The sequence below is a fragment of the Gopherus flavomarginatus genome, chromosome 2, assembly GCF_025201925.1.
Source record: "Gopherus flavomarginatus isolate rGopFla2 chromosome 2, rGopFla2.mat.asm, whole genome shotgun sequence".
Lineage (NCBI taxonomy): Eukaryota > Metazoa > Chordata > Testudines > Testudinidae > Gopherus > Gopherus flavomarginatus.
The window spans coordinates 98,198,089-98,222,059 of record NC_066618.1 but is presented as its reverse complement, the minus strand read 5'-3'; the positions used below and the strand labels follow the sequence as shown (position 1 = coordinate 98,222,059).

The window sequence follows — 23,971 nt, the reverse complement described above, 5'->3', positions numbered from 1 at the left end:
GTTCCAGTCTACAAAGTGACTGTACAAATGGCACTTTGACTTCTCATGTTTACGGTCTCTCAATGAGTGCTGTATCTAAGGTGCTCAGTTCACAAGCTGAAAGCTGTCTTTTCAGGGCTTGTCTATGCTACCACGTGGGGTCAATCTAAGATACAGTAACTCCTCACTTAAAGTCATCCTGATTAACGTTGTTTCATTGCAGATCAATTAGGGAACATGCTTGTTTAAAGTTGTGTAATGCTCCCTTCTAATGTTGTTTCGCAGCCACCTGCTTTGTCCACTGCTTGCAAGAAGAGCAGCCCCTTGCAGCTAGTTGGTGGGGGCTTCGAACCAGGGAGGACCAGCAGCCCCCCATCAATCAGCTCCCCGCTCCCCTAAGTTCCCTGTGCTGTAGCCGCCCAGCAGACTATCAGTTGCCAGGCAGTTCAGCTGTCCCTCCCCCAGCTGCTCCTGCCCTCTGCCTTGGAGCTGCTCGCAGAGACTCCTGCTTGCTGTGCAGAGGAAGAAAGAGGGGTGCTAATGTCAGGGCTTCCTCCTCCCCCTGCTCCTGTACCCCACTTACTCCTTCTCCATATAGAGCAGAGAGGGGACATGGAGGGAGAGAGACAGAGAGAGCTTGGGGCAGCAGCTGCGGTCTCAACTTCCTGATCCACTTAAAAAAGACAATGCACTTATGAGTGGGTCAGGTTACTTAAAGAGGCAGAGTGTATTTCTCTCTCTCTCCCACGCACAAGGTGTGTGTCTGTCTTTGTCTGCTGTGCTGTCTCCCCTCCCTCGTGTTTGTGCTGCTTTGTGTGAGAGGCTACATTAACAACAATGTGTTAAACCTTGAGGGCTCAACTGAGTGCTAGTTCATCATTAAGCAGTAAGTCGTTCCCTGGAAAATATCCCTCCCTTTTCAACCTCTAACTTCACCACCTCAACCAACCTTCACAATCATCATAGCTGTGAACAGCATTAAATTGTTTGTTTAAAACAGGTACTGTGTGTATATCTATACAATATATAGGTTTTGTCTGGTAAAAAAAATTTCCTTGGAACCTAACCCCCCCATTTACATTAATTCTTATTGGGAAATTGGATTTGCTTAACATCGTTTCACTTAAAGTCACATTTTTCAGGAACATAACTACACTGTTAAGCAAGGAGTTACTGTATGCAACTTCAACTATGTGAATAGAGTAGCTGAAGTCGATGTACTTAGATCTACTTACCGCTATATCTTCACTGTGGTAAATTGACACCTGACACTCTCCCATCGACTGTGCTTGTGCTCCTCATTCTGGTGGATTACCGGAGTTGATGGGAGAGCGCTCAGCGGTCGATTTATCGTGTCTAGATGAGATAAATTGACCCCCCTACTGGATCGATTGCTGCCCACCGATCCGGGGAGTAGTGTAGACAAGCCCTTACTGTCAGCCCTGAAAACTTAAGCTGGGCTCTGAGTCATACTGCAGTCTTTCCCTCTCACTTATCACCACCAGTAACAAAAAATCTCTAAGATATAGCAGGTCCTTAATGACATTAATGGAATACAATTGCCGTCATTGTCTTTTCATAGATGTAAATGACTGAGATGTAGTATATAATATCTTGAGGAACAGGCAGAAACAGAATCTGGCTCCTTCTCTCCCATTTGTGTTAGCTTTTCAGATGGAGCTCAGCCTGTTGCATTTTAGGGAACAGGGTAAATGTTTAAAGTACATTTTTTTTAGGGGAAAAACTGGCTTATAGTGGAAAACTGCTGCTAGAGTTGCAGTGTTAAAAGTAGATGCGACAAAGGTAAGTTAGTGGGCAGAATGCAAGTGAAATGGGTAAAAAAGATCCAAACAAGGACCCAATCCTATAAGCATTCTGCACATAGAACTCACATTGAAGTTCACGAAAGCACTCCATGCCAATCCAGCCACAGAATCAGAACCTGTGTGCAGTATAGTCCAAGGCTGCAGATCATTGCTGCGTCTTCCATTGTTGCCATGACTATATGAGTGGTTTAAGTTGAGACAAAGAGTTCAAGTTACTGGCTATGGTGACTTCAGTAAATTATCCAAGTCAGATTCTGTGCATTCCGAGATATTTTCTGTACCAAACATTTTTACATGATGTTTAAATGAAGGACAGAAACTAACAATGCTAAAATAATTGACTGCAAAACTCAAACTAAAAATCATATTTCTGACTTCTAGTAAGGCAAACTGAGTTCAGATTAGGCGCTTTATCTTTTATACAGCAGAGAAAAAAGGATGTCTGAAAATCTCTCACTCAATTTTGATTAAAACACACAATGACTGAGATTGAAAAGGGTATCATCTCTCTTCAAGGACATTGAAAGGACCAGGAGATTTCAGAGTGAACATTTTGAAAGCCTGAAATGCTCCCTAAACTGTGACCTGCAATCTCAGAATTTATCCATTTATCCTCAGAATATCTTTAAAGTAACTTCAAGGAATTTAGATGACTGCCTACAGTGCCAAGAGATGATAAACAATCAAAATAGATATAACACATGCACTGAGCACCCTCAACTCCCATTCAAGTCGGCCCTCAGCATTTTTGAAAATCTGGCCAACATGGTGGATTGCCATCAAAGGAGGTCAAAGGACCTTATAAACATTAATTAGCTGTGAGTGACAAAGTGTGTTATACCCAACAATTTATTGAATCTTTGAAGACAGGTCTCGCCCCCTATTTTCACAGCTTCCCAAAAAACGCTAGTCCTGATTTTGGTGTCTAGAATAGTGGTTTCTACATCCATTTATGTCTGGGTTGCTGTTAGCAGAGTGCTTAGTTCCAGGCTAACGTTAATTATTTAGTATAAGAGGAGTAGCCGTGTTAGTTTGGATCTGTAAAAAGCAATAAAGATACATAAGAAACATAAGCTTTCATGGGTGAAGATGTCTAACAAAGTGGGTATTCACCTACAAAAACTCGTGCTCCAATATGTCTCTTGGTCTATAAGGTGACACAGGACTCTTTGCTGTTAATTATTTAGACTCTCATGTTATAATCTCCTGTCCTCTCTAATGTATCTCGGTGATCCAATGTTGGCCCACCCTAGGGAACAGGCCTCACAAAGTCATCTTCCATTACCAAATTTTTCACATGCAACAGAAACAGATTTTAAAAAAGAAACAGCATTTATTTGAATCCTTCAAGTAGGAGTTGCTCTCACCTCATTAGTAAAGCTGGCTTCCCCTATTTTCATCTCCTCCTCAAAATTCTCTTCTTCTTAACCAAAATTGCAGCAATTTATCTTATTAGCAGGCGGGGGGACATTCTGTCTCCTGTGAGGCTGCTATCAAAGATACTAGATTAGCTGCTAGAATTGAAGGGAAACACAGAGTTTAAAAGGCAGCAACCTATGTTGCAGTCCAGAAAATAAATTCCAACTTGCCAAATACAATAAGAGGAAAGAATTACTCTAAGTTTTAAAAAGTGTTAAATAGATGTAGTGCTCATGAAAAGTGCTGGACTGATAAACACAGGCAGCTCGCTTCCAGGGTTATCTACAGCACACTGCCTACCTCCCTCATGCTGCTAGTCAATATATCTCACACTTTCCCTCAGGGACCTCTACTAGCAGAGAGTGTAGTTCCATCTATTTAGTCCCTGGTCTCTCTACTGAGATTGCTAATGAGCAAAGAGTGCTGAAATTTTTTATAGTTTGCTTTACCCTGCAGCCAAGTTAAATTGAAGAGTGTAATATTCTATCACAGTCACATAAAATTTGTCTAGACTAGGATTTAAATTGTGATGTTAGCACACGCTAAACTGGTTGGGTTAAAAGCATAGGCTCTCCCCAAGGCAATATACCTTCTCTACCCTAGGCTTTTAATACATGTTAATTAGTACAGCCTGGATGCACAAAAGGAGTTAGACACCTAAGTGCCAGTTTTAGGCTCCACTGCAATGCATAAAACCCTGCAGGCACTTAAACTCACTCGGAGCCCATGTTTTTGCAGTAAAAATTAACTGGACATTTATGTTTCTGCCTCTGGACACATGCACTACAGCCTCCCTCTGTGTGTTTCCGGGCACCTATCTCCTGCCTAAGCCTCAGTAATTCACAGACCAGGGGAAGATAATATTCAACTTTCTAAGTTCTGTGTGGGACCAGATGCAGTAGGCAAGCTCAGAGGGCACAAAAAACAGCCCAGAGAGGGTTGGAGGAGGATGAAAATCACTTCCCTCACTAACTTTCAGCTTAGTGGCCATAGTGCTCATTGTGGAAGAGCTCTGGTTCAAGACTCCCTCTGCTAGTGGGGAGAAGCAATTTGAACAGGAATCTGCCACCTCAGGTGAGGGCTCTAACTTTTGGATTATAGGATATTTTGATGGGAGACTCCCTCAATCTCTCTTGCTTAAGTTGGAACACTGTGGATAAATAATTAAGCAAGTGGCACAAGGGGACTGGCCCAAATGACTCTTGAGAGCAAGGAGTACAAGCATGAGAATGACTCATCAGCCTGGTGATTAGAGTGCTCGCCTGGGAGGTGGAGATCCATGGTCCTATCCTCCCTTACTCTAATCTCCCTTTTGTTATTGATCCAGAGTGCAATAGCTTCAACAGGAGAGACTGTTGTGTATTTCCCCAGTGTACAGTCTGGACTGTCAAACAGCTGTGTTCACTCAATTCTCCAATCTAGGGTGCCGTTTACACTGCTTTGCTGTGAGAATAGCTACTCCTGGCCAGTTCTCTCACAGCTTCCAGCACACACAAAAAATCACTGTCAGCTGAATTACATGAATGTTCTGGCCAGCCACTCATGCAGGGTAACATACAGCAAATTCCTAGTCCCAGACCTTCCCCCAGAAATTTTTCTCTTGTACTGCGCAGCACCTTCCTGGACAATACAAGCTCATAGAAAGTCCATCATTCCATCAATGGAAAATGATATGCACAAGCCTTGCTATCTCACGTGGAGGTTCCCAAACACTTCAGTCCAAACACACTGGGTTAGGTAAAGCAAGTTTATTAACTACAGAAAGATAGATTTTAAGTGATTACAAGTAATGAGGCATAAAAATCAGAGTTGATTACAAAGAAAATAAAAGTTAAAATGCAGACTGATATCTAACTTAGCAAGCTAAATGGATTCAAAGCTAAGGATTTTTTTCACAATAGGCTCTTTAGTCTTTACTGGCTGGAAGCCTCCAGTCAAGGAAACCTCCCCCAGTTCAGTGTTTCTTCAGACGTTGCTGCTGCTGTGAGCAGAGAACAGTGGAAGAGAGAGGTCATTTGCATTGTGTGTGTGTTCTCTATCCTTATACCATTCACCCCTCTTCGAGGATTATCTCCAGCTGGGGTTCATGTAACAGTTCGTCTGTTTACATGGGAACCCCCAGTTCTATTTCCAATATGTACAGTTCTTGCTTACAATCTTCTTCCAGCTGAAGAATGGCCTTTTAAATAGGTTATTGTCCAATAGGTTATGCTGACCTAGCTGAGGTGCTGGCTAAGGAACTGGTTTGGGCAGCTTGTCTAAGCGTGGAACATGTCACAGCAATGTAATACAGTAGAATCTTATACATTTATATTACAATGTTGCAACACATTTATCAGGACAATAATGTTCAGAAGATTATGAGTTTTCAAATGATACCTCGCAAGTCATACTTTGTACAACATTTATCATGATATTGTAAAAAGGATGAACATGGGGTACTGTCTGTCACAACTGTATTTTTAAACATAATTAACCCACTAAAACAAGATTATAAAACAAATACGTGGGTTTGTTTTATCTCTATTTTATTTTTCCAGCCCAGTTGGTGTATTTTTAAAGTAACATACTGCTCATGTGTTTAAAATAATTTAAAAGTGTGATTTAATGTTGTAATGCACATCTGCTAAAAATAACACGAGCTTTAATGTTGCACATAAATTCTAAGTCCTAATAATCAAATATCTGAGTTAATGAGCATTCCATCCTCACTCTTATGGGAATGAAATACTTCCCAAACTGTTGCTATTTTTGTACTGAAGAGAGATAATGACTCAACATTGAGTTTTTGTGCATTGAGGCTCTATTTTTTTTTAGCTCATATTGTTGCTGAAACCCATCTGCTTTAGCTAGGCCACCTGCTTCTGAAATAATCCCTCACCACACATATTTAATATAGGCCCTGCTCCAGTGGAGCACTTAAGTGCATTCTTAACTTCCAGCATGTGAATAGTCTACACTGAGCAGTAAACCACATTTAGCATTATGTCACCTAACACGATTGTTGACACCAATGTGCAGACATGGTAAAATTTCATTGTCTAGCAGGCCTATGCACTGAACATAAGACAGAACCTTTCATCCATAGGCTGTTGCCATTAGCTTGAATGCACCTCAAGTTGGTAATGACTGAAATCCATTATTTTGTGCTAGTTGTGTTATATTCAATAAGATTAAGTTGATGGTTTCAGTCTAATTCTTTGTCTTTTTTTAAATCACAAAACCCACACATATCTACTGTGGTAGGCACCTGTCAGCATAATTACTACAGTCTCTTGGTGGTCAACATCATCAGAAAGGCCAAGCACAGAATGGGTTTTATTGTCTCCCCTCTCAAGCAGATCTCTCCAGAAGAATATGGATGGAGTGGCACTGAGGAGTTTTCTTCTGTCACTGCCCAGGCTATACCTCATCATTTGACATCACTGGAGACTGAAATCCTCTGTTTATATAATGAATTCATCAATATCAATTATCAGTTCAGTAATCACATTCAACACTATAAAGAGAGGGAGATTTGGAGCCCACTAAGGACTTGTCTAGACAGAGTATGGATGGGGCAAACTGTAGTGTAAATCTATTGCACACACACCCTAGCTGTCTGCGTGGACCCAGCTACCACCCACTAAAAGTTTCTTAGTGTGCATGGACTGATTCCTTTTGAAATAGGAATACATCAATGCACACTGGTGAACCTTTAGTGCACGACAGCAGGGTCCACATGACAGTTAGTACATGGCCCATCAGAGCACTGTTAGATTTACATCCCAGCTTGCCACAGACCAACTTACCAGTTAGACAAGCCCTCGGTCATACATCTTTGCTACAAATACAGTTTTGGCTCATAACTGTCAGTACATTTGAATTACTACTTTTATACTGAAGGATCCACAACCCGACCTAGGTAAGGAAATAAATGGTAGAGAGATGTCTCCCAAAACAATTACAGTGCTAAAATACTGATGAACTACCTAATGTTGATTAGACCAGGAAACCGTGTCATTTTACTCCCCTCCCCCCACTTTGGTTTTTTGGTTTGCACCACTCATGAGAACACACTGTAAAATCAGTTCTATTTATTTAGAGTTGTTAACTGTTTTTAGGGCTTTCATGCTTTTAGGACCCAATCCAGTGCCAATGGGAATATTTCCACTGACTTCAGTAGGCACTGGATTGAGCGCTCAGGCTTTTGTAGGTAGAACAAAAATAACTTAACAGCAGTCAACAGTATTAGTTATTTCCAGAACAACAAAATGACAAACATCCACTAGTTTCTTGCTGTTAAAGGGTCACTATCAGTCTGTGTGGTGGCTACTAGCTGAGTCTAGTTTCATGCACAGTGTTCCCAAACTTGTTCTATGAAGTGCTGCTCAGCTAGCCACAAGACACCGTTCTGTCACTCTTGTCAATTCATAATCAGGAGAAAGTCAGATGCAATCAATCAAGTGTAATGTTCCACATGGTATGAACTTTAGCAGACATATTTATACCACAAATTTGCTTGCAGAGTCTCTATTCACCCTGTCTGGGTGTCACAAGGAAAAAATTTGAAGTTGGGCTGCACCATTACTGGAACTCCAAAATGTTACTTATATTCATATCCCAGATAGGTGAAAGTTTCTGCAAAAGAATTACTGCCTGCAAAAAATCTGGGCTGCTTTGCAAAGACAAAGACTGTTTCCTCTTGGAGAGTCGCTTAGTTCTACATGAGAGCTAATTGCCGTCAACATCCTTAGGTTTCAGGATGCTGCAAACATATGTGATAATGAAGCATTATCATTAATTGCCTAGCAAGTAATGTGTCACCAACAACTACAGTCAGACTCAGGCAGAAAAGAATAGCATGCAAGTTATTGTTCTTTTCCGCCTTCTGTGATTATTAGCTTCCATAGTGACATTAGTCATTACCTCTAGCAGAACCACGATTATTTCACTTAACTGTTGAAGTTTACAGCAAACACGTTACTTTGTTGAAAAAGGTCAGAAATCTCATTTTGCATAAGTGACACAGAGCAAGACAGAGGGCTAATTATACAGAATAATGCGCTGCTGGGATGCTGTCATGACATAGTCCAAATGATAATGTAGCACCACTGTATGAGAACCCAAATCCTGTGCATTACCAACTTCTCAGAGGAGCTGTGAGGCCATATCTGAGGAACCAGCTCTTCTTTGTTTGGTACCATTCAAGATGGAGGAAGGACTACAGGCTAATAGTGCTTCTTTACAATGATTTGATTATTTTTATAAGTTTTAATCTTGTGTTATTCAATTTTTTAACCTAGTACACCATCATATAACCAACTTTATTATTTTCTGTGTTTTCAGTTTTAACTTCTTAATCTATTTTAGTAATGAAACTGAAAATAACTGCCAATATTCTGTTCTTTAGCCAAGGAACCCTGAGAAATGTGTATGGGCAATTGGTTAATAGCTCGGGTCAAAAGATTAACCAATACTCAGGATCTTGCGGGTTGTTTCCACTAGATGCAGAAATTGATAGTAGAGTCAGGTATTTCTTTGATATAATCCTGTTTATTTACAGACAACGTATATAAAGTCCTGTTTCCCTGAACAGAGTAGAAATCAGACAAGAGGAGACAGTTTCTTAGCTCACAGTTCCAAGCCCTATTACAGCCAGCACTCTGCTTGCAAGTTCTCTCAGCTTTTTCTCAGGATCATGCTCTAAGTGCTTCTCTAATTCTCTGGTGCCACTTTGTTGCCTTTTTTGTCTTCCTCTGTAGAGTTTCTGGCACACACGCTCCCTCCGTCACATTCTTCCCCTCTTCTCAACACTCTTCAGCCCCCTGCATTTGCATTCTGTCCACATAGCTGAGCTCTTCATGTGTGGCCTGTGCTTGTGTAACACCAACAGACCCCAGTGGTCAGTGGATAGGATCAAACCTGGGACCTCTGGAGCTAAATAAATGAGCCTCTACTGCATCAGGGCCAGCTCCAGGCACCAGTGTAGGAAGCTGGTGCTTGGAGCAGCCAATTCAAAGGGGCGGCACTCTGTACGGTATCGGCGCGGCATGTCCGGGTCTTCAGCAGGAATTCAGCGGCGGGTCCCTCATTCCCTCTCTTCCTCTTTAAGCTGCAGCCAAATAGCCACCAAAGAGGAAGAGAGGTGTGATTGAGCTGCCACCGAAGTGCTGCCGCTCCTCTTTTTTTTTTTTTTGCCACTTGGGATGGCAGAAAAGCTGGAGCCAGCCCTGTACTGTACATCATCTCTGTTTTGTTTGGGTCAGCTGTGGCCAGCTGGTGTTCAGCCACATGCTGATTACTGTTAGGCACTAAGAACGCTTTGGGATGGTGCAGTATACATCTGGTGGCACGGAAACATAATTGACTGTCATCTATGTACATCTGGCATTTCAGCTGGTGTTGTCTCTCTAATGGTTTCAAAGAGACATTCAGTAAGTTTGGAGAGAAAATTCAATGCTTGCTGCTTCTTGTCTTGTAATGTGCCTCTCATTTTCCCAGCAGGAGAAATGTTTATATTCAGCCTATTGATCTAGTTCAGGATATGGGCAGCTGCGTGCACTGAGATGGGAATTACCCATTTGAAACCACAGGGAACAGAATTTAGCCTGTAGAACATTTGCTACTAGAGAGGATGCGGAGATAGAAAGAACCAGGACACTGTGTTCTGAGAAACATCTTTCTACTTCCAACTCAGTAAATTTGATCTGGAAATCCATAAGACACAGCTTTATCTTAACCTTTTTTCTCCTCAGGCTTAAAGGAAGATGCAGTCTTGATTTCCACTCCATCATTATGGACAAGTGTCTACTTCTGGACTTTGATAGGATGCCTTATGAGAGTCACCACCAAGTCTGCCTCTTCCACATGCAGAGATAGAATCCTCCACCAAGTCCACACCTTGACCAGCCTGGGTGTGTCTTTACTGAACCTGGACACAAATTTAGACATTCACGGTGCAAAGGAACTATTCCAGCATCAAAAATTCTATAATGTGATCCACTCACCTATTCTCAAGATGGATCAACATTCTTATTACTCTTTGAGATGCAGATATTGCCCCAAAAGCCATTCACAAGGCACACCAGTATAAGATCTGGTAATGCTCTTGATTTAAATTCCATTTCCAAGATTTCACTAATAAATTTAGTCACAAGACTCCTGTACTGCTCAGTTCAAATTCAGGTTAGCAACAGACATCCACTATGTACTTAGAGGCCACCAAATACTGTGGGTCCATAGCTTTTTGTCCCTCACAGCTCTGACCCAACAATATATGCAGCCTGTAGTAGCTGGTGATAGCACAAGGAGGTATTTAGACTGATTCCACTTCATGCCAAACCAAAAGAAGTTTCAGGTTTTTTTTTCTTTTAAACTTCACTACTTTCCTCTTAAGCTGCAGCAGTTGCTACACGCTCTAGTTTATTAGCTCTACTGACTAAAGGGACATTCCATAGATTAACAATAGGAAAACCTGCTTCTTGCATTTTGCCAGATGCCTATACCAGAAGTTGCAAATTATCTTCTAATGACTCACCGGAGATGACACCATCCAAAGAATGCTGCTACAAAACTTTCACAGTCCCACAGGGCTTGGTTCATGAAATGCTGCACAGACACAAACCAATAGGCATTCAGATAGATTGAAACAAACTGTAGGAGTCTGGCATACAGTTTACTCCTGGCTTCCCTTGGCTAGTATCAACTATCAATATCCTTTACTCATATATAATGTAGTTATACAGGGTAGTGACTAAAACTGGCATTTCATTTAATTTCCATCACCCAGCCCATCTTTGGGAACAAAGCCTTGTCTACAGTGGGATCTTTGACTGTTTCATTAGATGTTTTTGCACAGACTGGAGCACAAACAGCTCAGAGTGTCTGAATTGATTTAAGATTTTGCCCTGTTCATGAGAAGGCTTGGGCTATGTCTACACTACACATTATTTTGGTATAATTTATGTCGCTCAGGGGTATGAATAATCCACCCTAAGGTATACAGACCTAAGCGCCATTGTTAGACAACATTATGTTGCTGGAAAAGCTTTTCCCACTGACATAGCTATCACCTCTCACAGAAGCAGGAGCTATTAAGCTGCCAGGAAAGCTTTCTCCTGTCGGCTTAGAGCATCTTCACCAGAAGTGCGGTATTGGTGCAGCTGCACCACTGTAAATGATGTAGCTCTAAACTGAGACATGTCTAGTGAGAGCTGTCATCTTCTCAGCTCCCAAGTCCCTGTGTCTCTCCCAACACATGTACTAAGAGATCCCAACTCTCTTCTTATGCACTATCGCCTATGCACCTATTGCCCAGATACTCGTCACCTTGACAAGTACTTCCTTTAGATACTTATCTCCATGTGCATGCACCACATTGCCTACAATAGAAGGGCAAACCATACACTTTTCCGTTGCTTCTGTCATAAATATAAAGGGAAGGGTAACAACCTTTATATATGCAGTAACGTAAAATCCCTCCTGGCCAGAGATACAAAATCACTTACCTGTAAGGGGTTAATCAGTTCAATTAATCTAGTTGGTACCTGACCAGAAGGACCAATGGGGAAAGAAGATACTTTCAAATCGGGGGGGGGGGAGGTTTTGTTGGTGCTCTTTTTGTTGGTTCCCTCTCGGGTCAAAGAGAGAGACCAAGCAGGTAAACCAGCTCCTAACAAGATCCTAAAATGATACATCTAAAATTACAGAAATTGTAAGTAATAGCAAGGAAATGCGTTAGATTGTCTTTTGTTTTAGCTTGTGAATTTTCCCTATGCTAAGAGGCAAGTTTATTCCTGTTTTGTAACTGGGAAGCAGAGTCAGAGGGAATCCTCTGTGTTTTAAATCTTTTTATTTACCTTGTAAAGTTATTTTCCATCCTGATTTTGCAGATGTGATTCTTTTACTTTTTTAAAAATAAAATTCTTCTTCTAAGAACGTGATTGATTTTCAGTATCTTAAAAACCAGGGATTTGGTCTGTGCTCACTTTGTTAACCTATTGGTTGGCATATTATTCTCAAGCCCACCCAAGAAAGGGAGCGAAGGGATTTGGGGGGATATTTTTTGGGGGGGAGGATAGGGCTCCAAATAGCCCCTCCCTGAATGTTCGTTTAAATCACTTTGTGGTGGCAGCAATACCGTCCAAGGACAAGGAAAGGAATTTGTTCCTTGAGGAAGTTTTTAACCTAAGCTGGTGAAATACAAGCTTAGGGGGTCTTTCATGTGGGTCCCCACATCTATACCCCAGAGTTCAGAGTAGGGTGGGAACCCTGACGGCTTCTCTAGATCACTTTACTATATTTTCGTCATATACAGAAGTTCAGGTCAATGCTACATTATGTTAAAGAGCAATCGTTTGGAAAAATTGTAACAAACCCCTTGTCCCTCATAGGCGTAGGCTTGCACTGATGTGAGCAGCAGTGTGCAGAAACTGGATAGAGTCAGGCCATATCTATAGGTACAGCGCTGCAGCTGCACCAATTCAGTTGTGCCACTGCAGTGTTTCTGGTGAAGCCGCTCTATGCTGATGGCAGAGAGCCCTCCTGTCAATGTAAAAAAATGCCCACACATCTCCATGAGCGGCAGAAGCTACATTGGTGGAAGAAGCTCTCCCACCAACACAGCACTGTGCACACAAACACTTATGTTGGTGTAACTTATATTGCTCAAGGGAGGGGTTTATTCACAACCCCTAGCGGCATAAAAGTTATGCTGACATAGGTTGTAGTGTAGACACAGCCTCAGTCTCTGTAACAATGCAACACAGTCCCGAGAGGCAAGTTCTGTAGGCGCTCCAACTATTTAAGCTAGTTGGGCAGGTAGGTTCATGCAGGAATTAAAAGTACCCAGACAGAGAGAGCTTTACTCGCAGTCTGTCAGAGAGATCAGACACAGGTTAGAGGGAATGCAGGGTAGTTCAATTAAAAGATGTACTGAACAGCAGATACCATTTTTAGCATAGAACCCAATTTTGAATGCTCATGATAATTAGAGATCCCAGACTCTCACCTCTGCAGGCTGGAACTTGGACCCATACCTGCTACAGTCCTGAGGGAGAGCTTTCCACTCCTTTGGCCAATGATCATGGATGAGCCCTAACCCAGCCCCCTGATTAACTCAGCTTATTGACTGAGTTTCCCGCATACATCCTCACAGAGCTCCCTTTTCAGGCTGTTTTTCCTGGTCCATTTAAGAATGGTTCTGCACACAGGACTAACTCAGACCTCACCTTCCTTTGCCTGGATCCCCAGAGCTGCCTCCTCTCCCTTCAAACCTAAGCCGATTCTCTCTCACAGGCCTTTCATTCTTTGGGACAGATCCCAGGAGCTTCCTCAGCAGAGAAGCTGCTTCATGGGCCTGTCCGTCTTCCTATCTCTCATTCTATTCCCCACTGTGATCTGTTTGGCAAAGTAGAAGGGACACAGAGCTATCCATCAATTCATTAGTCTCTGATGAATCCTAATGTTGTAGCAGCTCATCCTGCTGCTGCAGAGACAGTATCAGCCCTTTCAAAATCCATTACAATATTTCCATTATTAGGTTCTCCATAGACAAACTGGATAAATTCCCCCTCCACACTCATCTCCTCAAATATCCTCTCTTTCAGGATTGCCTAGAGGGAAGAGAATTAGTTCACAAGACAAAAGATTCCTCTGGGGGAAAAGAAACCATTTTGAGAAGAAAAGAACAAGAGGTACTATCACACAAAGTAAGCCAAATACTCCATTGAAACATCACCTTCTATTGAGTTATTGATATAATGAGTTTCCCCTAGGTCTATTTTAGTGTGGATAATAAAACAAACTGAAAAGAAATATGGAGACAAACCCAGCCAGAGAATATAGCATAAGCAAACTGGATAATCAAAATTTATTAAACCTCCATCCAGCAGAACATATCAGCATGCAAGGTGTCTTGTTGCCTGATGGGAATAGTTATGCTAAAAGTTAAGCATGTGCAAACATTCTTTGCTGAATTTGGGCCTTAACCTTACATATACAGAGTTTTGGATTATATTCTCCTTTACATTCTTACATATAACTTTTGGGCATCACATTGCATAGATGAAGGCTGCCAGTGAATGGTATGAACTTAACTGAATCTTTATTAATAATTAAAAACAATATATAATATTCTAATATATCCCACCACTAAAAAAAGACACAATCTTGAAAAAGAAATCTCTAATTTCTGCTTTTAAAACACTGCAAAGAAATGCATCAAGAACTGGAAAATACATTGTAAAACTCATCTTCCTCATGGTCCAGTACGGTACAAGAATAAGAATATCAAGCCTCATGTCAGTCCTTATGAATTGAAGAACTTCACTTATGTTACCTTTTTAACCAAAAAGAACAAGCTTATGTTAAATTTTTAACCAAAAAAAGATTTAAAAAAAAAAGACTCATGCTTCAACAGAACTATATTACCAAGCTAATCTGATCCTCCAAAATACTTAAAAATAAATACCTCCTTCTAACAAGTGACCCAATTAACAATAATTAATCATTATAAATATTATATCATGTTTTTCATAGATTCATAGATTCTAGGACTGGAAGGGACCTCGAGAGGCCATCGAGTCCAGTCTCCTGCCCTCATGGCAGGACCAAATACTGTCTATACCATCCCATATAGACATTTATCTAACCTACTCTTAAATATCTCCAGAGATGGAGATTCCACAACCTCCTTAGGCAATTTATTTCTGTGTTTAACCACCCTGACAGTTAGGGACTTTTTCCTAATGTCCAACCTAAACCTCCCTTGCTGCAGTTTAAGCCCATTGCTTCTTGTTCTATCATTAGAGGCTAAGGTGAACAAGTTTGCTCCCTCCTCCTTATGACACCCTTTTAGATACCTGAAAACTGCTATCATGTCCCCTCTCAGACTTCTCTTTTCCATACTTAACAGAACCAATTCTTTCAGCCTTCCTTCATAGGTCATGTTCTCTAGACCTTTAATCATTCTTGTTGCTCCTCTCTAGACCCTCTCCAATTTCTCTACATCTTTCTTGAAATGCGGTGCCCAGAACTGGACACAATACTCCAGTTGAGGCCTAACCAGCGCAGAGTAGAGTGAAAGAATGACTTCTCGTCTCTTGCTCACAACACACCTGTTAAACTACAATAGCAGCATACACTTTTTAAAAGCATACAACATATACCAAAAATCAGTTCTCTCTCTGACAACGAAACCGAGAACAAAATCATATTTCACTTGTCAGGCAACAACTATCTACTGTATAGTTTGGTTATATTAATTGTTTGTGGGTTGGTGATTTTGTTTTGTTTTGTGGAGATGTAGGAACAAACCTTTCATAGAATTACTGGAGAAATATACTGCCAGACACACAAGAAACTGCTCTTTATTCAAACCACTTTCTGCGTAAAAAGAAAACAGGTTACTAAAGCAACTTGTGACCAAACAGAAAATCTTTTATACTGACAAAGGCATCTCTTGGGAAGAAAACCAGCTGCTATACTGGAGTCAGAGAGGAATTTTCCAGATGTTATTCTTTTTCCCACTTAGTGGAGGATTGTTTCCCTTTCTTCCCCCTCCCCCCCTTCTGTTTTTGTCTCTTTCTCAGGAAAAACTATGTTTCTAAATAAACATCACAATATGAATTCATGCACTCTCTGAGTCTTTTTTCAAAACAGTGTAAAATCCTAGGAACTGTACCCATAAAAAAACCCCACTTTATTTACAAAGAGTCACAGTTACTACCTCATTTCTGAGAATTCAAAACCACAAACACCTGGGTAAGCCATCACCACTACCCCCATGTAATATACCTCATAACAAAGCAACTGGAAGATCATGACATGGAAGAGTCTAACCAGCACAGATTCTGCAAAGGAAAATCATGTGTCAGTAACGTCTGAGGCTTTGTCTTCAGTAGGATCAAAGGTGCATCCTTATCACACAGCCTGTAAGGCAGTTAGTGGCTAAAATCCTTTCCATTTATATTTATATTATTATATGTGATTTAAACATGGTTTGTGGGATTAGCAAAGTCTCCCATTAAATGTATTTACATTTCCATCACGAAGGATTTCCTGTGCATTGTGGACTCTGGCAGGTACTAAATGTTTCACACAGTAATGAAGAAGTTAGTAAGGGTTGCACCAGGCTTTCAGGTAGAATATCATGAGGCTAACATGGGAAACAATGAAATCCTTGCTTAGTACCACCCATCTCTGTTTGCTCAGTCTTCTCAAGGAAGAAGAGATAGCAGGCAAGTTGAGGGTGACATTTTCCTTCCTTCTACACAAAAGAAATCTTTGCACTGCAACCAAAGACATTACCCAAGGCAGCACAGCTAAAAATAGCAGTGAAGAGTGAAGACATGGCATCACAGGCGTCAGCAAAGGTCGTCAAGCAAACCCAGAACTCCAGAGACATATTCTTACTCCTGGCCCACACTGCCGCTTAGTGCTGCCACAACTTTAAAGCTATTTTTAGCCATGCTAGCTTGATTAAAGCTAGCCTGGGTATGTCTACCCAAGCTGCAACCACACCTTTGATTACAGCATAGGAATACCCAAAGGGTGTCTGCTGTTGTCTCTGAATCCAGAAGTACTAGAAGTCACGATACGTACATATGTACTTGTGCGTATGTGTGTGTGTGTAAAAGAGACAGATAGAAAGAGCAGTCTAACAAAGCTTCATGTGAAGTATAATCTAACACTTCTAGAAGAAAAAAGAGGTATTTTATAAATGCTGTTGGCAAAAGAGAGCCTTTTATTGGGAAGAGGAGGGGAGAGACAACAGAGAGACGAGATGATTATTCCTAGAGTTATTATTTCACTCGTTTTAATTTTAACCAGCTCTTGGAGCCAGTATGTCTAGAATGACAGACAAAAGATGGAAGGCGAATAGAGTGGGTTACCGTAGTCTGTTTTTTGTCATGAAACATTTTCCAAAAATATAAACGTCAGCCAAGCATAGACAACAAACACTGGCCCAGACAAACTTTAACCGCCTGTAGAGCTAGTAAAACACATTGATGCTGCATCTTGCACACAAAGTTTTGGGTGATTTTTAATGATTAGTTCTCTCTTTTTGGCCAGCCAACAAGCTGAGATCTCATTTTTGCATGTAGCCAACTGAGCATGGAGACCTTTGTCAAACCATTTGTATTTGTGCTCTGACAGTCATTTGGATAAACTTAAATAGTAAAAGGAGAAAGTGATTCTCCTTTTCAAATGCCATGAAGAATAGACAAGTACCCAATGGAAATCGGCATCAGTAGAGGTGATCATTTGCTAAACAGGCAATTAAAGGAAAGCAGGTGACCAGTCCTTGGATTGTTTTTTTTTTAAGAAGAGACTTTCATGCTTCAGGGCATAATACATCCACAACTTGATGAGAGTTAGGAAGAAACTCCCACTCTAAGCATGTTATGCCATAATTGTCCATTGTGGGTTTCTTGCACCTTCCTCTGAATCATGTGTTACTGGCCACTGACAGAGAGTATAATTTGGTTTGCAAATCCCTATTATTAGCAGTGATTATGGACAAGAATGAAAGAATCAGCTGTTTCCTGAGGGGCTAGTTTGAATCTGCTGGTGGTTAGAACCTTTAAACTGAGTGTATTTGATCTGGAAGCCATGGAGGGACAATAAACATGGAAGCCTTTAATGGTATTTTCACAGTTACTTTTCAGAATGGAACAACACTTTTAAAAGGACTTCCTCATATTGCTTCTGACTATAATTAGGGCTTCTGATTTTTGTTTTAATGGATAAACACTGATAAAACATCACCAATAAAAAATGAAACTGATGTTTATTCAATAAACACAGGAAAAACACTAGAAAATGATTACTTCTATCTGAGGGCTATCTACACAGAGCAATAATGGAGTGATTCAGAAAGAGAGGAAGTCTGGGCTGAATGATGAAATAGGAAGATTAGCTTAGCTTGCAATGGACCCAGTTGGGATGAGGTGGGCATAAGGAAAGCTAGAGATGCAGTAGTCAGGATGATGGGAGATGATGAGGCCCTGGATGAGAGTTTTAGCTCTGTGGACAGAAAGAGAAGTGTGGATCTTGGAAGTGTTCTGGGGAAACAAAGTGGTAAAGTTTGGGAATGGTCTGGATGTGAACAGCTACAGAAAAGGCAAGGTGTCACCCATGCTGAGGCCTCGAGTGACAGGGGAGATGGCAGCGCTGTCAGCAGGGACAGAAATGAGGGAAGACAGGAATTTGATTTTGGCCGCCTCACGATGAAGTTGGCAAGGGGAGAGCTAATGGAGAATTCAGCACACTCCTCCAATGCTGAATAAACTCAGCACTGCTAACAGGAGTAAACCTGAGATTTTGTAAGTAATAGAGAACAGAATTTAGGCTAGAGTGTCTGCCTCTGTTCTGAGTCCTCCAACTCAGAATATTTCAGTTAGGCATATCTGATTAACTACATACATATTTGTCAACTCAAATATGGTTGGGTGGTCTGGGGATACATGAAGGAATACTTTGGTAAATACCAAAGTCACTCCTCTAAATACAGGGACTGTAATTTAGGGCCTGTGAACTAACACATTTGTCTGCCTCTGTGGAGACATCTATGTTATAATAGCTTTACTAGTGCTGTGAATGAGACAACATTATTACTTATTTCAGCAGTGCTCAGAGGCCCTGAGCTTGTGCCAAGCACTGTAGATTCGTAGACTCTAATGCCAGAAGGGACTATTGTGATTATCTAGTCTGACCTCCTGTATAACACAGGCCAGGGGATTTCCCTGAAATTAATTCCTGTTTGAGCTAGCACACATCTTTCAGAAAAAAATCTAATCTTAATTTTAAATCAGTCAATGATGGAGAATCTACCTCAACCCTCAGTAAATTGTGCCAATGGTTAGTAACTCTCATTGTTAAAAATGTGCACTTTAGCTGTAATCTGAATTTGTCTAAGTGCCAATCATAGGTGTTATTTCAATGGGTGTACAAACATGCCTCTCCCTCCCCTGAAGAATGTATAATCTAAGCAGATAAAACAGACAAAGGAGAAACAGAAGTGAAGTGATTTGTCCACACACAGCACCTCAGCAGTAGAGGCAGGAACAGAATTGAGGTCTCCTGAATTGTTGGCTAGCACCCTATCTCTTGGACCACACGTGTCATATAAACCAACGTCTTAGGGACCAATGTTGTAGTCTAGATTGATGCAAGCACAAAATTATACTTGTTCAGTGGGTGGGCTCTTAATACTGTACTAGATGTTACTCTGGAAATGCTACCCTAGTATTTTGCTGGTTGTCTAAGCCACAGCAGCCCAGGGGAAAATTCAGCTCTTACCTTTGACTTTCCTTGATACCAGTTGACATTAGAGGGGTTGGTTTGTTCACAAATTTGTATTCTTTATTTGCTTCTTGCCACCTGATTTCCTGTTTCCCATAGTCTTCTGACTTATGACACCTCCATAAAAATATCCTGCTACTTTGAGTCTATTATTTAGGAGTTAAATGATAGAAAAATCTAGTTGCCAGCATTTTTAGTGTAGATCGCACAAAAAGTGGCCTTAGAGTCTGGATTCTGCAAGATGATCAATACTTTCAGCTCCCCCTTAAATGTGAGTTGAAAGCACTCAGCACATCACAGGGTCAGACCCTCAGAGTACAGATCACTTACAGGATCTGAAGGCCTGATTTTCCTCTCTATATACTGATGTAACTACATTTACACAGGTTTCCAACCAATGTAAGGAAGAATCAGAACCTAGGTCATTTCAAAATCAAACCTAAAGTGTGTGCTTTATCTAAGGGAATTTAACATATATACCTCATGCATCTTTCCTGTAAAATGAGTGGGCTGAATTCTAGATATATTTGTTTTTTATTACTGAGGACAGTGTACTGCAGTGATTTAATTGCCACTAGCATTTTGGCTGGGTTGAAACATGATTTCTCATACAAGCAGATATGAGTCTCTGAATTTAATCTCCAGCAGGTGTTTGTCAACATAACAAAAAACCCACGGTGCAATTTGGTACGATAGGCAGATGAAGTTCAGGACTAGAGAAAAAACAGAAGAGGAGTAGGGAGAGGACAGCATTGCAAGTAAACACTGAGGCACAGTAGCAGAGCTGCCTACGGATGTTTGCACAGTGTCTCCCAGCTCTGTCACTTCCCCATTTTCACAAATACTGAAAATGTCCCTGCCTCAGACAAACATTTATTTAAAGAGAATATAAAAAATTCCCATGTCCTAAGCACAGGAACAAACAGAACAGCACAAAAGGAGCATATTCACACCCCAATTGGGTGCCAGCTGCTATTTCTCCTACTCAAAGCAGCTTTGCTTTGAGGTTAGTTTTGCTTTGGTCTGTCCTTTGTGATTCTCAGAAGGATGATCATTTCTAAAATAGCCCATCATTTCACAGGTTAGATGGAAAATGTGTAGCCATTGTGAAACATGAACAGCAGCAGAGAGTGCTTAGAAGTGACTCTGAAGTGGGAAGGGAAGATCAGCAACAAGCAGCTGATGGCAGTAACGGTCCATTCAAAGCAGAGTGGAGGGGCGCAATCCTGGAACCTTCCAAAGCTCTTCTTGGCAAGTGAGCTCTGCATCAAGCGCTTTGAGCCACTCTGCATCATGCCTGTCAGACTACAGGGTTCCAAATGAATAGAGGATACAGTGCTAACAACAAAAATCATTACATAATGGGCCTAATTCTCCACTGCCTCACACCCTGTGTATTCATTCAGATCTGACCAAGGCAAATCTCAAAATGCTGCTATTCTGATCTGATAGCATTTTACACCTACCTCAAAAGAGGGCAATTGACAAAACAAGGTGCAAGGCCGTGGAGAATCTGACTCCAAGGTTTCAAACATTGTCCTGTTCAGGCTTCTTGACTTCCAGTTATGGTGTAATTGTTTAATCAGAGAACATAACCTAGAAAAAACAAGAGCTCAATGAACGTAAAAACGTAGTTAAAAATAATAGCGTGCTTTTAAACAGTTTGACAAAACGGTGCCCAGCATACTGTGAGCCTGGCAACCAAAATGCTTGGGTGAAAAGCTGTTGACAGTATTGGCGTGACTGGTTTGATGGAATCTACAAAAACTACAGAGTCTGCAGAGCAGAGGTCAACGTATCATTCCCAGGCCAAGCAGGGAAGTTCTGGAAAATGCTAATGCTAGTACTTGGAACCAGTTCCTATTTGTGCACTATGAGTCAGACCACAATTCCACTTAAGTTAAATTTGTCATGAACTTCAAGAAGACCAGGATTTGACTCAACAGACCACCTAAATGACTTCACTAAAATCCCTTCTCAACCATACTTCCCCATCAATGCTTTTTAGCTGTAACCCACCAAAGCTAATAAATACAACAATAAATAGGGGGATCATCTATACTCCTATTTAAACCACTGCAGATTTCTTTGGTCCTGTTTATCTTGTGGTATATACAAATCCCTGCACTGAACACCCGAGATATTTGGATCTGGACCGGGACTGCATGGCTGATCCTTGTCTCTACAATGCATGAACCCAAACCCCAGACTGAAATGCCTCCAAAGTTTGGATTCCAACTTTGTAGGTTAGGTCTATCTCTAGTTCTAGTTATATGTTTTGAGCAGCTCTACTGAATTCTGACTTTGTCAAATGGGGCCTGATCCTCACACATGTACATGGGGAGGAAGGGATAGAACATACATCTTGTGTGGCCAGTTCAAGGGTCAGGCACAGTTGCAGTCTCTGAATGAAGGGGAGCTTAGCACCTCAAATGGAGCAGGGAGGGGCTGGGAGGGGGAGGAGGATTGGTGGCCACTCTGCAATAACTCACAAAGCAAGACTGGCACAGAGAATTGAGGGGAACTAAGCTGCACACCACAAAGGGATGTAAGCAGCAGGTGCCCCTATACGCTCAAAGGAGCCTGAGGAGGAATTTCCTTCCCAAGGTTCTTCAAGAGCAGTGCTGTTCTGCACTGCCCTAACATAGAGCTGTTCCTAAAGGGCACAGCTTGGCCCCCAGAGGTAGGGACGACTTCTTGTACAACACTGAGATTACTGAAAAAATCATGATTACATTGTGCTTCACATCTATAAAAGCAGCTACAATCATTCTATCAAATATACGCTCAGTTAGACCCTGACAGCTGGCAGGCTCAGGGTAGAGGTAATAGATGATCAAGCCTTTCCCCTTCGGCTCATTGCTTCTAATCCAGCCCAAGTCCTCAGTAATCACACATGGTTACCCTTTGATGGCTGATTGGTGGCCTGTATGAAAGGAGTTGGTAGTCTTAGCTCCTGTTCTTAGAGAACAGCTGTCCAAAGAATAAAAGCATCATTGCAACTAACAGCTGGCAGTGTCAGCAGAGACACAAGGATTGAATAGGTATAGAAAATTAACCACCCTATAGCGATGGCCCCTCCATGTCACACTTGAGGCACATTGGCACAGCAGCCTGGGTCACTGCCTCAGCTATACATGACGTTACAATATAACCGATGATAGCAAAGAGGTTCAGTAGTCATGGGATAATCGTTTCCTGTTATGACAGGAGAGATGAGTGAAGACAAAGGTCAAGGTTAGCCCTGGTGTAAAGCAAGGGCAGTTCTATTACATGCAGCTGCACTTAATTTCACCAAAGCTGTATTTGACCCACAATATTGTCAATTCATGACTCACTGAATCTGTGCTAATGTCCTGGTCTCATACCTTTAGTTCTCTTATGTCAAACTACTGTAGAATAAACCATCCTAGATGATGGCACAGCACAGTGTGCTGGGTAAAGAGATGCTCTCTTTTACCGTTATGGTCCTGCTGCACTGACTAGCATATACAACAGACTTTCGAGTGCTTCAGCCATTCAAGAGAGATGTACAGAGGTTTCTTTTAAGAACTGCAAACTGTATGTTAATTAGTAATTAGAGAGAGGGAAAAGATGCATTAGTTTATTGTATGTTAATTAGTGAATTTGAATCATTCCGAGAGAGAAAAGGAAAAGATACATGAGTTCAGTCTATTGTCCTACCACTTCAGAATTATTTTCTACAGCATATTTATGAATACATTCTCTAGTCTGTGTTAGAAGTTCCAAGAGATGGGTCATCTAGGACTTTCCTAGGGAAAGTATTATGCAGCCTAATAGATCTGTGTCAGGAACTTTCCCCTGATCCTCAGCTGTTTTGTAAAAGTAATTATTTTATCATCTTTCACTTGTGTATCACCTTTAGCATGAGACAGATGTGTCAATGATCATAAAACTCTTATTCAGAAAATTAGTTATTCATACAATTAAGATAATCTGACAGGTTTGCATGCGTGTGCTAACCTTAATCAATGAATAACTGTGACTCATCATAATCAGACAGGATGGCACAGATTACATTGGGTACAATAGACAGTAATGTTATTAGACAGATTGTGACATTAACAGGAATGACAAAAACAGGACATTAGCTCATACTGACTATGATTTAAAGGGTCTTGGGTTTGGAGATTTACCTAACTTGGGTTCATGTCCTGTTCTTGAGGTAATAACCATACAATGGGAGGGCAGTGGGCAGGTCAGTACAGGAAGAATGAGATATTCCAACCCTCCACTAGTCTTGGGTCACAATTTGAGTAAGTGTGAGTAATTCTTAACCCTCCCTGCCAGGATTGCAGCAAAGTCTTCAGCTGCAGAGGATGTGGAGAGGATGGTGATGAAGTATATGCCTTGTGCTGGCAACCTGCATTATATACATGAGCATGGGCCAGTCACTACACCCATGGGCAGATGATGCTCTTTAGCTCAGGTCAGTAGCT

General features: G+C 41.2%; 1 protein-coding gene across 6 annotated transcripts in view; it reads right to left on the bottom strand.

Annotated features, from left to right (window-relative positions):
* Nucleotides 1-23,971, bottom strand: part of VOPP1 (VOPP1 WW domain binding protein) — a 194,294-nt gene that overhangs the window by 121,357 nt on the left and 48,966 nt on the right. For 2 of the 6 annotated variants that reach the window (XM_050937829.1, XM_050937834.1), the window contains exon 2: nt 10,744-10,814. In XM_050937829.1, coding sequence (XP_050793786.1) covers nt 10,744-10,758 — 15 coding nt within the window. In that variant the 5' untranslated portion in view covers nt 10,759-10,814. Of the gene's footprint in view, nt 1-1,214; nt 1,336-1,871; nt 1,981-3,172; nt 3,293-10,743; nt 10,815-13,435; nt 13,740-23,971 lie in introns of those variants that run through there. The other 4 variants (XM_050937827.1, XM_050937828.1, XM_050937830.1 and 1 more) reach the window with 4 other exon arrangements.